This window comes from Ipomoea triloba, chromosome 4 (assembly GCF_003576645.1).
Source record: "Ipomoea triloba cultivar NCNSP0323 chromosome 4, ASM357664v1".
In the NCBI taxonomy this organism is placed as follows: Eukaryota; Viridiplantae; Streptophyta; class Magnoliopsida; order Solanales; family Convolvulaceae; genus Ipomoea; species Ipomoea triloba.
The window spans coordinates 4,411,825-4,423,488 of NC_044919.1; the positions used below are offsets into that span (position 1 = coordinate 4,411,825).

The window sequence follows — 11,664 nt, forward strand, 5'->3', positions numbered from 1 at the left end:
GAAAAAGAAGTCGATTTTGACAGACTTTTGTTGCATAAGATGCTCTTAATTAATTATATATGGTCCAGTTAAAAGAAAAAGGTACAAAAAAAATGAATTATTGTGATTGAAAAAACAAATTAATTAATTAATTAATTATTTAATGCTTGTCACGAATAATCAATCCTTATATTTGTCCACAAGATCGTTGGATTTTATTGCCAAATGCAAAGCTTGACTGCAAATAATAGGCTACTTCAATGTATTATATTATATTGGGGTCAATTGACCTTTCACAAATTTTATCTCATTGTAGTAATATTCTTTTTATATATTTATTATAATATGGAAGGGGAAAAAACAGAATTGAAAATTACATATAACTACTACTTATATAGGTAATGCCACATTGCCACTCTTATAAATTAGTTAATAATAATAATTTAATAAGTGGTTGATTCCGTGGGGAATATAATCAAAGATATGAAGATAAAACTAAAGGTGGCATGGCCTGGTCATGCATACATATACAAGTTATAATCTAATTTGTATAGGTGTTAATTTTACACGTGTGAGATTGTCGATCTTATGTGAAAAAAAATAATACTGTTGAGTGAAAACTGAAAAATGGTCAACTAGACATTTAAAATTTATATTAAAAATGGACGTCTAAATTTTAAAAATTTATAATTAAACACATTAACTTGTTGATGCAATTAAACCATATTTAAAGAGATTATTTATAATAAATAAATAATAAAAAAGATACAAAAGCATGCATGCTTTCTCTGTCTAGTCGGAAAAAGAAGTGTTGGAGTCCGGAGATCTTTTTTTTTTCAAAAATTAATTTTACAATGTTTTAATTAAAAACCGATATTCATCAACTTCTTACTTAATTTACCTTAGGTTTGTTAAATATAATTAACTTAATTGCAACAATTTGACAAGTTATCCGTTTAATTGCATTAAATCGACGAGCTAATGTGTTTTTTTATAATACAACTTACCCTATTACATTGTAGTATCTGTTCATCTATACTTTTCCCAACCTGTTGAAGCACAAAGAGTCAATTTCGATATCTCCTCCACTGAGGCTCGAACTCATGACCTTTCATTTGAGGGAGGCCACTACATGCTATTTGAGCACAAGGTGCTTGGCAGCTAATGTGTTTATTAATTGTAATTTTAAAAAAAAAATCAAGAACATAATTGCTCTCTTATATCATGTTTGAGGACCTATTTAATTCTTTTTGTGAAAGAATAATTTTTTTATAGATGAATAAGTATTATATTTTTCACTAAAAAGTATTACATTTTTTTAAAGCGAAATTAATTTATTGAATAAAAAGGTCTTGGGGAAGAAAAACCCCCCAAGTCCAATAATAGAGGATTACGAACAGATAGTGGTAAGGAATTGAAATTTAAATAAAGGGAAAGGGAATTGAGAGAACAACCCATTGATGGTAAGGCATTGCTATTATGTTGGCTTCACGATAAGAATGAAAAGTATTACATATTTACTAAATTTGTAAATAAAAAAAAATACAGAGTAATATTTTTTGACACATAAAATGTATAACATATTTGAGATTCGTCGGTCTCACACAATTTTTTTAAAAAAAATGTGTGAATCATGATTCATAGAATAATGATTGAGATGTGGTTATACCTACCTTATTATTTAACCATAGGGTCATTGATACAAGTCACGGGTCAAAGGTCTTATGAAGCAAAATTTCTGTTATTAATATTCTGAAACTTCCTCGCTTTACATGTTTAAGACCTGTATTATTGGCCACACCATCCACCTCACCTCATACGTATATGTTTACAAATAAAACACCATTTTTGGTTGCACATTATTTCTTATCATCTTTTTAATTTGTCAATACCATATCGACTCCTCCATTTAATTTTCAAACGATCCATACAGTGCGTTCCTATTTCAATTCCTCCGCCTTAAATATTCTAACCAGCCAGGTTTCACAAGAATCACAACAACAACGTAGTATTTCGGGGAAACTAAGGTTGCCAGCCGGACGAGAAAAATGGCTGGCGGAGGTGGTGGTCGTTCCCTTGAAGAAACGCCCACTTGGGCGGTCGCCGCCGTCTGCTTTGTGCTCGTCGCCGTATCCATAGTCATAGAACACGTCATTCATTTGATCGGAAAGGTTAGTTTAAAAAACACTTTTTTTATTCACATCCATATATAATTATACATATTTTTAATTTCTTTCCCAATTTTCTCTCTTTTTCTTTAGTGTTTTTCTCATTTTCCATTATGTTATAATTGTGCAGTTGCTGCAAAAGAGAAACAAAAAGGCTTTGTATGAAGCCCTGGAAAAGATTAAAGCTGGTGAGTATATATATACAATTTTGTTTTATCATATCAGATTTAACATAACTTTGAGTGCACGTAACATGATAATTTTGATATATGTTGAATTTAGTTAAATTGTTAACTTAGTACAAGTTCGACTCTAAACAGCCTATAAATTTTCTTGTTTTGAGTCGATTAGCCATGTATAATCTAGACTGATTTATTTCGTGTGATCCTATGTTGGTTAAGGTAGTGTACACCATGGAATAGTGACGATTTCCTTAGTTTATACAACTGATTTGGTTTTTACTAACCACCATCCTCTTGTTGTTGTTGTTTTTCAGAGCTTATGTTACTAGGGTTTATATCGCTGCTGTTAACAATAGGGCAATCGACAATATTAAGAATATGTATATCAAAGTCCTTAGCAAAGTCATGGCACCCTTGTGATAGACATGAAGAGGAGGCCAAGTACGGGGAAGACACCGGCGGCGACAACGGTGACGAAGGAAGAAGAAGAAGGCTGCTTCTGGCGTTCGCCGACGAGGATTCAGGCGAGAGTAATCGGCGTATTTTGGCCGGCGGCGGAACTGACAAATGCGCCAAAGAGGTACGTGACTACGTGTGACGACATGACGTTTTGTTGTTAGCCTTTAGCTTAATAGCCTTGCATATATGTTTATCTTAATCTTAAGAATATAAATTAATCAGATATCACTATCATTTTTCATTTAATTATTGGAAAAAAAAAAGAGAAAATATTTCCTTGGAATATAATAAAGTATAAAATTAATACTTTTTTAAAATAACATATATTATATTATTATTGCAGGGGATGGTTCCATTTATATCGGCAGACGGCATACATCAACTGCACATATTCATATTCGTTTTGGCTCTTTTCCACGTCTTGTATTGTATAATCACTTTGGCATTCGGCAGATTAAAGGTTTTTTTTCTCCCTTTTTCATAAATAAATTATGGTCTGTTTATTAGTTACATATGTTAAATTGCAGTAGTAATTAAGATGGTGTTTATTTCAATTTTTTTGTTTTCATTTCTACTTATAATAATATATAAATAAAAATATTTTATATAATTATTATTATTATTTTTAATTAGTAAACGTAGCTGAATAATTTGGTTTGGAATGGTTATCAGATGAGAAAATGGAAAGCATGGGAATCAGAAACAAAGACCTTGGAATATCAGTTCACACATGGTAATTAACGTAGGATTTACTTATTTTATTTGCCTTGGAAAACACATACAACATGTTAACACTAAATTGTTGAGCAGTGGAGCATACTTATCATACCTAAAAATTACAAATTCAATTATTGTCAATACGTACTCTCTTGATCTAGTCTATCATACAAGACTTTCTTAGTATGGTTTGTAAATTGTTATATAGGAATATGATTTACCCAGTCTATCTACACACTTGAGTAGTGACTGCGAGTTTTTCTCATCACCAAATATATATATATATATATATATATATATATATATGAAAAATAATTAGGAAGAAAAAGTAAAAGAAATGTCGTCAAGGAGACATTTTCAACAAAAAAAAAAGTTGGAAAATAAAATTTGAAAGGAAGTCAAGTCAAATTTTATTTTTTCTATTTTTGGTTGATGTAAAAAGAAACACACCTGATATATGAGGTAATATTAAGAAAGAATAGTAGGCCGGCTAACATAGTTAATAATTTTTTTATTTTATATATGGATTATTTGGTTTTATGATACTATATATTATTTTATAAATAATAACTAGTCAAATATATATATATGGCGCATTGCGATATTAAATAAATGCCTAATAAAAAAATTAGTAAAATTATAATGAGATAGGAATAATGGAAATAAATAGTCAATATAGCATAAACAAAGAGAAAAATGTAAAATTAAAAAGAATTTATAAGTGTATAAGAATATAAACACAATGTAAAAATTACTATATTTAACGAATTTAATTTATAACTAAGAAAATAAGAAAAATATCTTTTTTAAGCACTACTAATTCTGTTACAGTATAATATTTACTCATACATATATAGAAAAGTAAGCATAATATATAAATTATCAATGATTATGCCAACTTGCTTTGCTACTGTACTCTTATTTGCAGATCCAGAAAGATTTAGGTTTGCAAGGGACACCTCGTTTGGTAGAAGACACCTTAGCTTTTGGAGTCGTTCTCCATTTCTTCTTTGGATTGTAAGACACTAATCCAAAACTTCTTTATTTTTATCATTATTTTCAATATTTTAAACATTGCCCAAGACTAAACATAATTACAATTTTAACTTTTTTTATTGTTGTTCCCAAACTTCACATATGTAACTAACTGAGCTGCTCATGCGGACACAATTTTAACTTCCTTGCATGTATTAATGTGGGGTTACTTGTGGGGAATTGCAGGTGTGTTTCTTTAGACAGTTTGTGAGGTCAGTTCCTAAGGTGGATTATATGACACTACGCCATGGGTTTATCATTGTAAGCTCTTCAGATCACTTTCAATTATTAGATTTTTAGTTGAAACGTAACATACAATTTTCAATTTTATTTGTACCAAAGTTAACCCCATAAAAAGAGACTGTGGCCGGTCTACTTTTAGTTCAGACAGAACACATCATTTAATTTCTCTATTTTTACTTATCCTAAATAATATTTTGGTGTGTTTTGTTGTTAGGCACATTTAGCTCCACAGAGTCAACTGAATTTCGATTTCCAGCAGTACATTAAGAGATCACTGGAAGAAGATTTCAAAGTTGTGGTAGGAATCAGGTGACAACCTTAATCCAACTGTTAATGTATGTATCTTCAGCCCTTTCATGTTTTTAGCAGATAATAATAATAACATGGTTTTCATTTCTGCACCAGTCCACCAATATGGCTATTTGCAGTTATCTTCCTGCTTTTCAACACTCATGGTAAGAAAGCAGCAGCCATTCTCATCTTTCCCATCTTTGTGAATATATGAATTCATGTTTCTGACAGCTTGATCTCCTCTAACCTGCAGGCACGCGTTCCTATCTATGGTTGCCCTTCATCCCACTCGTCGTAAGGACTTTATGCTCGAGAGATTAATTTTAAGCTGATAGTGAGACTGCACGTTTATATTTTATATATTATATACTTGACCAGGGGTATTGTTATATGTGCAGATCATCTTGCTGGTGGGGACAAAGCTTCAGGTGATAATAACCAAGATGGGGTTGAGGATCCAAGAAAGAGGAGAGGTGGTGAAGGGAACTCCGGTTGTTCAGCCGGCGGATGACCTCTTTTGGTTCAACCGCCCTCGTCTTATGCTCTACCTCATCCACTTTGTCCTTTTTCAGGTTCGGTCAGACTACTTTTAGTTAAAACAGAACACGTTTTTCAATTTGTGACTGACATAGTTATTTCGGTGTTGGTTTTACTCTCACAGAATGCATTCCAGCTTGCCTTCTTTGCATGGGCTTGGGTAAGTCAGATCATCACTTGAAACAGAGTATATATATTTGAAATATGAACAGATTACAGATTTACAATTTTACAGTCCATTCACTATGAGTCTTCTGTGCATATATGCAGTATGAATTTGGGTTGAAATCCTGCTTTCATGAGAAAACAGAAGATTTGGTTATCAGAATCTCAATGGGGTAAGTCCTTTCTACAAACCATCCATTCAATCTACAGGAAACTGAAGCAGCCTATTGACCTTCTTGGTTAAAGTATGTAACAACTTAGATGGATCTGGTCTGACTAGAATTACAAGAGAGTTTACTTAGTGCACATAGTTACTGTTTCCTCGTCACCAAAAAAAAAAAATTGAAATTGAGCATTGCTAACAGTCCATAATAACATCACTCTTGATCTTCTGTTTCCCCAGAGTGCTCATTCAAGTCCTCTGCAGTTATGTCACTCTTCCCCTATACGCTCTAGTGACACAGGTGAGATTCTTCCCGACCTGAAGTCCCCCTGTCTCAACTAAAACTTTAAACTAATAGCGAAATTCCACGTTGTTTCGATTCCAACAGATGGGCTCGAACATGAAGCCAACGATCTTCAACGAGAGAGTGGCGAAGGCGCTGAAGAGCTGGCACCAGACCGCAAGAAAGCAGCTAAGACAGAACCGCCATTCGGGCTCAGTCACGCCATTGTCGAGCAGACCTGGAACTCCATTGCACGGCACATCTCCCATCCACCTTCTGCAATACTACAGGAGTGAGATCGACAGCAGCGTTGGGGCTTCGCCAGCCCGGGCTTCTGCACACGACATTGAAGATAACCTGCCATGGTCTAATCAACACAGAGAGCTTGATCAAGCTGAAGAGAACAGACATCAAGTGCGTGAGCCCCAGCCTTTGCAGCGTGAGATTGAAATGGAATCAGCAGAGTTTTCATTTGAGAAAAGAGAGAGATGATAGATAGAAATCATAAGTAGTAGTGGTGTTAATTATTAGATGTTCCTGAAATCAATTGTGTACAAAAATGAAACTTCAATTGAAATTCCTACTTCGACTGCAACTAAATATAATAAAATCTTTACCCGCAATGATCATACGATGAGACAGGACATACATACACAAGTTCATTCGGCCATCATCAAACAATCCTTGTACAAAAAAAAAAAAAAAAAAAAAAAAAAGAGCCATACCTTGTAATTAGACCATTGTGTATTAACATATAGGCAAAATGTCAAATTAGTACCTTAAGTTTTCAATGCCGGCCTTTTAAATTGTTTCAATTGGACCATTGTGTATTAAAATATAAGGAAACTCCTAGCTCCAATACCATTGATGTATAGTGCAGATGTGTAATTAGCTCCAATACCATTGATGTCATGTTTATGTTTTGTTTGGTATAATTAGCTTGAGAGGAAAAGTTAAAATCTGGTAATTACTAGCTTATTTTGAAAAGTCACTTAAAATAGCCTTAAAAATTAAACTATTATTTTAAACTACATATGCTTTACCAAACAGAGTTATAATGTGATGTTGACTAGACTAACACGTGACATCTTAATGTTTACATTAATTTTAATTATATAACTTTTATTTCATTTTTGTAAAATAGTACAATTTATAATAAAAACTATTTTGTAAAAATTTATTATTTTTTAGAACATCAGTCATCAATGATGACTTGTAACTATATTTTAATTAGTATTCTTAAAAAAGACTAATATTTTGTAATAAACAGTACTATTTACAAATTCAAAATTTTAAAATTAAAATTCAATAAGTATCATAAAGCCACATGTTAGGCTAGTTAGCACCATACCAGTGGTAATTTGCTAAAAAATACTAAGTATGACATAATTGTACTATTTTACTAGTTTATGAGGTAGGTTTTATTTACAATTAGACGACTTAATTACCATATTTATTAAAATTAATTGTCAGCTTAATACTTTTTTGTTCCAAAAAATAGGGCATAAAAAGTACAAAGTAGCAATAGTTGTGGCATTGTTGAAATGAATAATATTTTTCATGAAATTGGAAACTTCTTTATACACAAACAAACTTCAAATCTTATATTATTGTGTTAATTTTAAAAATAATACTCCGTATTAAGATACACAAACATGTTTGATAAACAACTTATTAATTTTTTTATATATAAAAAAACAACTTATTAATAAATAATAATAAATTCATTTTAATTTTTAATTTAAAACTAAAAATAATTATCATCATATAAATTATTTTATATGTTACTCACTATTAATAAACATGCCATTTACTAAACATTTTTTTACAAGTAATTTATTTGATCAAAGAATTTGGATTGTGAGATAATTATCAAACAATTCCAATATTTCATATATATAAGAGGGTGTTTGGTTGGATGGAAAATCTTTTCCATGAAATGGAGGAAAATGTGTTTTTCTGTTATTTGGTTTGATGGAAAATGTTTTCCATTGGAACTTGAGTTCCCAAAGTGAAGGAAAACAATTTCTTAGTTAGGAGGTGATATTTTGTTTTCCATGGGGTTTGGGAAGAAAGTATTGAACAAGTAGATTATTTTACCCTCATCAATAATAATATAATATAATATCACTATTAATTGTTAAGGGCATATTAGTCTTTATATTCATAATTCATTACCATTCCAAATCCAACCAAACAATGAAATTCATATTCCCAGTATTTTCTTTTTCACCAACCAAACAATGAAATCTATTTTCCTTGTAATTTGTTTTCCATGAAATTTGAATTTTATTTTCTTCAAATATTTTTCAGCGAATCAACTGTAATTCTCCTATTACATTATCATTTATCATTTCCAAAATAGAAATATTCTACGGAGTAATTTACAGCGTCACAGGGTGACTCACACTGACTAAGGATTCCATTACGGCTTCTTACGCTAGTTTTGTGCTCCGCCGCACTCTCGCAAACCCTTCTTCCTTCACTCCAATCCGCCGCCCATCACTGCCGCCGCCGGCTTCTTGCTTCGCGCCCTACCTTGCGGAGCGACAAGTCTCAAAGCATCTCTCATTTGCTCCTCGATTCACCACTAAAGCAGCCACCATGGTGAGCTCCAAATGCTGGCAGATTGATTCAAATCTTATGTTATAAATTCTATCTTTTGGTGCTTTATGCTTTTATACTCACTTTGCTGATTCATAGGCTGGAGTAGAGACAAAATCTCAGGAAACGGAGAACAATGGCAAAATTGGGGTAAAAGTTTCGTAAATGAATACCTTTTTTTAGTATTCGCAATTGAGATATACTTTTCAGCTCAACGCGATTAAATTTTGTCATAGGCGGGGGCAGCGTCGGAGGGAAAACAGTTGACTCCTGAAGAGCTCGAAAAGAAGAAGAAGAAAGAGGAAAAGGTTTAAGCACCTATAAATCTGTGTTATGTTCGCTGCTTTCTTCATGAATTCAATTTTTCCTTATGCTATCTCCTTCTTTTATTTATTTATTTGTTTGTTTAATCTTTTAGTGCTTATTGTGTTTCCAAATAGTTGTTATTAGATTTTCCCAACTGGAAGCTGACGTTTATGGCATCTTTAAGTTGAGATAAAATGGAAATTTCATAATCTTCCTCATCTTGAATAGAATGCAGTAAAATGAAATGAATGTTGTTACTTTGCATTGTTTTTTATTTTGTAGTGTACCTTTGCTCTAAACAGTGATGAATATCTTCTTTTCTTATCTTAGGCTAGGGAGAAAGAACTGAAGAAACTCAAGGCTGCACAAAAGGCAGAAGCAGCTAAACTGCAGGTAAATTTGAACCAACCTTCCATCCATTTGTGATTTTTTCGATCCTGCATATATGAAGGGGTGCAGTGCCTGTCTCTGTCATTCCTCTCAACATTGAAGAGAATAACAGCCTTTAAACTTTATCATATCATTGCCAGATTTTTTATTTTTTTTTTGACTCTCTTAATTTGTTCTTAAGGCACAACAAGCTGCCAATGCTCCCAAGACATCTAAGAAGAAAAGCTCAAAAAGAGAGGGTGGAGATGAGAATCCAGAGGATTTCGTTGATCCTGAAACACCCTTGGGGGAGAAGAAAAAACTTTCCACTCAAATGGCAAAGGCATACAATCCTAATGCTGTTGAGAAATCGTGAGTTTGGTTATCACGCTTTTGCTACTTCATGTCTATGGTAGATTCAATTTTGAACCAGTGCTTGTGTTATACTTTTTCTTGATAAGTTAGCCGTGTGATTCTAATTCAGAATATGTATTGATATAGGTGGTATGCATGGTGGGAAAAATCAGAATTCTTTGTTGCTGATCCCAGCAGCTCCAAACCACCTTTTGTAATTGTAAGTTTTCGTAATTATCTTAAATGCTTGTTTTTGTGATTATTGGTGGCTTGCTCAATTAAGCCTTAGTCTTGTCAAACAACAGTCCAAGACTCCAAGTTTTCAAGTTAGTAAACCAAGGTGACATTCACTTTTAATGGTTATTGCTTAGTGTTGAACGTAAGTCAAGATGAAATGAGGGTTTCTTTGTATTACATCTGGCGATGGGAAAAGACAAGATGAACTGTGGTTTAGAGTATATCATGAATTCATGACATGTTCTTGAACTGAAGATGTAAACTATAAAACCAGACATGTGAGTGAAAATGAGATCAATGGGGGTGAGCAAGGGGAGGAAGCATGAATGAGAAGTGGGGGAGCTACACTGTTACAAGCACTTTTTGTTCTTCAGTAATGTCACTTAAGTTGAATGCTCTTTTTCCTATGCACAAATGTAGGTTTTGCCACCGCCGAATGTTACCGGTGCACTACATATAGGCCATGCATTGACTGCTGCAATTGAGGTATCTTAATAACACACATGCTTGAAGTGTTGAGGGTTTATCAATTATCATTTACGAAGTAACTATTATGGAGGAATTTTTCTTTTCAAATTTGATTATTATTTTTGCACAAAAGGATATGATCATTCGCTGGCGAAGAATGTCTGGGTACAATACTTTGTGGGTCCCTGGAATGGACCATGCTGGAATAGCAACACAGGTATAATATTTTACCGTTGGAGTTTATTTTTTTTGATCATTTATCAATATAATACCCGTAGTCTATTTTATTGATTGTTAATCAATGCACATTTGATTTAAGCTAGAAGAAATTGTCTTGAATGATATGATCACATCATTCACATGAAATTAGAGAATGTTTCTTATCAGAAAATGATAGAGAAAATAAGAAACCATGCAAAATTCAATTGGTGTGTGGTAATGATGCTGTTGTTAATGCTGGAGATCATGGTTTGTGATAGTACATGAAATTCTGGCACATAATCTGTGATGCTGGATTCTTATCTTAGTCTATATGTTCATTGAACATTTCCTTCACTGCCTTCTTTTCCCTAATTATATTGCATAAATTTGAACATAGGTGGTCGTGGAGAAGAAGATCATGCGGGAAAGGAAATTGACTAGGCATGATCTTGGCCGTGAAAACTTTGTATCAGAAGTGAGTACAAACTAACCATGGCTTGCAGCACATTCCGTATTCTAATGCCTTATATTTTATGAGCTGACGTAAAGGCTAGCCTAAGTGTGGACACATTAGTTGTTACAAAACTCAGAAAGCTACAAAATCAAACTATATACATGCATTTAAAAAAACTATGAGTACAAACTTATAAGGAAAGATGTACATATAAAATATTGATGCCTAACTTATATAAAAAAAAAAAACAAAATTTGAATTTTATGAATACATTTGTCTAGTTGAAGGGTTTTCATCTCCATATTTATTTATTATTCAGTCTACTAAGATCTGACATTACATTTTTGTAATAGAGAAGCTTTTGCTACTCTATATTTATTTGTAATATCTGCTAATGGTTTTTTTTTTTTTTTTTTTTTTTTTTTTTTTTTTTTTTTATTTTTTTTTTT

The 11,664-nt window shown here is 32.5% G+C and overlaps 2 protein-coding genes across 2 annotated transcripts in view; both read left to right on the forward strand.

The window, feature by feature from the left end:
- The first annotated feature begins 1,780 nt into the window (after window positions 1-1,780).
- LOC116015214 (MLO-like protein 2) lies at window positions 1,781-6,856 on the forward strand. Its single transcript, XM_031255241.1, has 15 exons — window positions 1,781-2,150; window positions 2,278-2,335; window positions 2,644-2,909; window positions 3,132-3,248; window positions 3,461-3,521; window positions 4,434-4,522; window positions 4,727-4,801; window positions 4,998-5,092; window positions 5,189-5,238; window positions 5,328-5,368; window positions 5,473-5,646; window positions 5,736-5,771; window positions 5,882-5,949; window positions 6,180-6,240; window positions 6,328-6,856. The coding sequence occupies exons 1-15, from the start codon at window positions 2,028-2,030 to the stop codon at window positions 6,712-6,714; spliced, it is 1,701 nt and encodes a 566-aa protein (XP_031111101.1). The 5' UTR covers window positions 1,781-2,027; the 3' UTR covers window positions 6,715-6,856.
- Window positions 6,857-8,611: 1,755 nt separating this feature from the next.
- LOC116015702 (valine--tRNA ligase, mitochondrial 1-like) overlaps window positions 8,612-11,664 on the forward strand; it is an 8,978-nt gene continuing 5,925 nt past the window's right edge. The window contains exons 1-9 of the mRNA XM_031255869.1: window positions 8,612-8,829; window positions 8,926-8,976; window positions 9,063-9,134; window positions 9,463-9,525; window positions 9,704-9,873; window positions 10,003-10,075; window positions 10,513-10,578; window positions 10,694-10,777; window positions 11,159-11,236. Of these exons, the coding sequence (XP_031111729.1) occupies window positions 8,827-8,829; window positions 8,926-8,976; window positions 9,063-9,134; window positions 9,463-9,525; window positions 9,704-9,873; window positions 10,003-10,075; window positions 10,513-10,578; window positions 10,694-10,777; window positions 11,159-11,236 (660 nt within the window). The 5' untranslated portion in view covers window positions 8,612-8,826. The remainder of the gene's footprint in view (window positions 8,830-8,925; window positions 8,977-9,062; window positions 9,135-9,462; window positions 9,526-9,703; window positions 9,874-10,002; window positions 10,076-10,512; window positions 10,579-10,693; window positions 10,778-11,158; window positions 11,237-11,664) is intronic.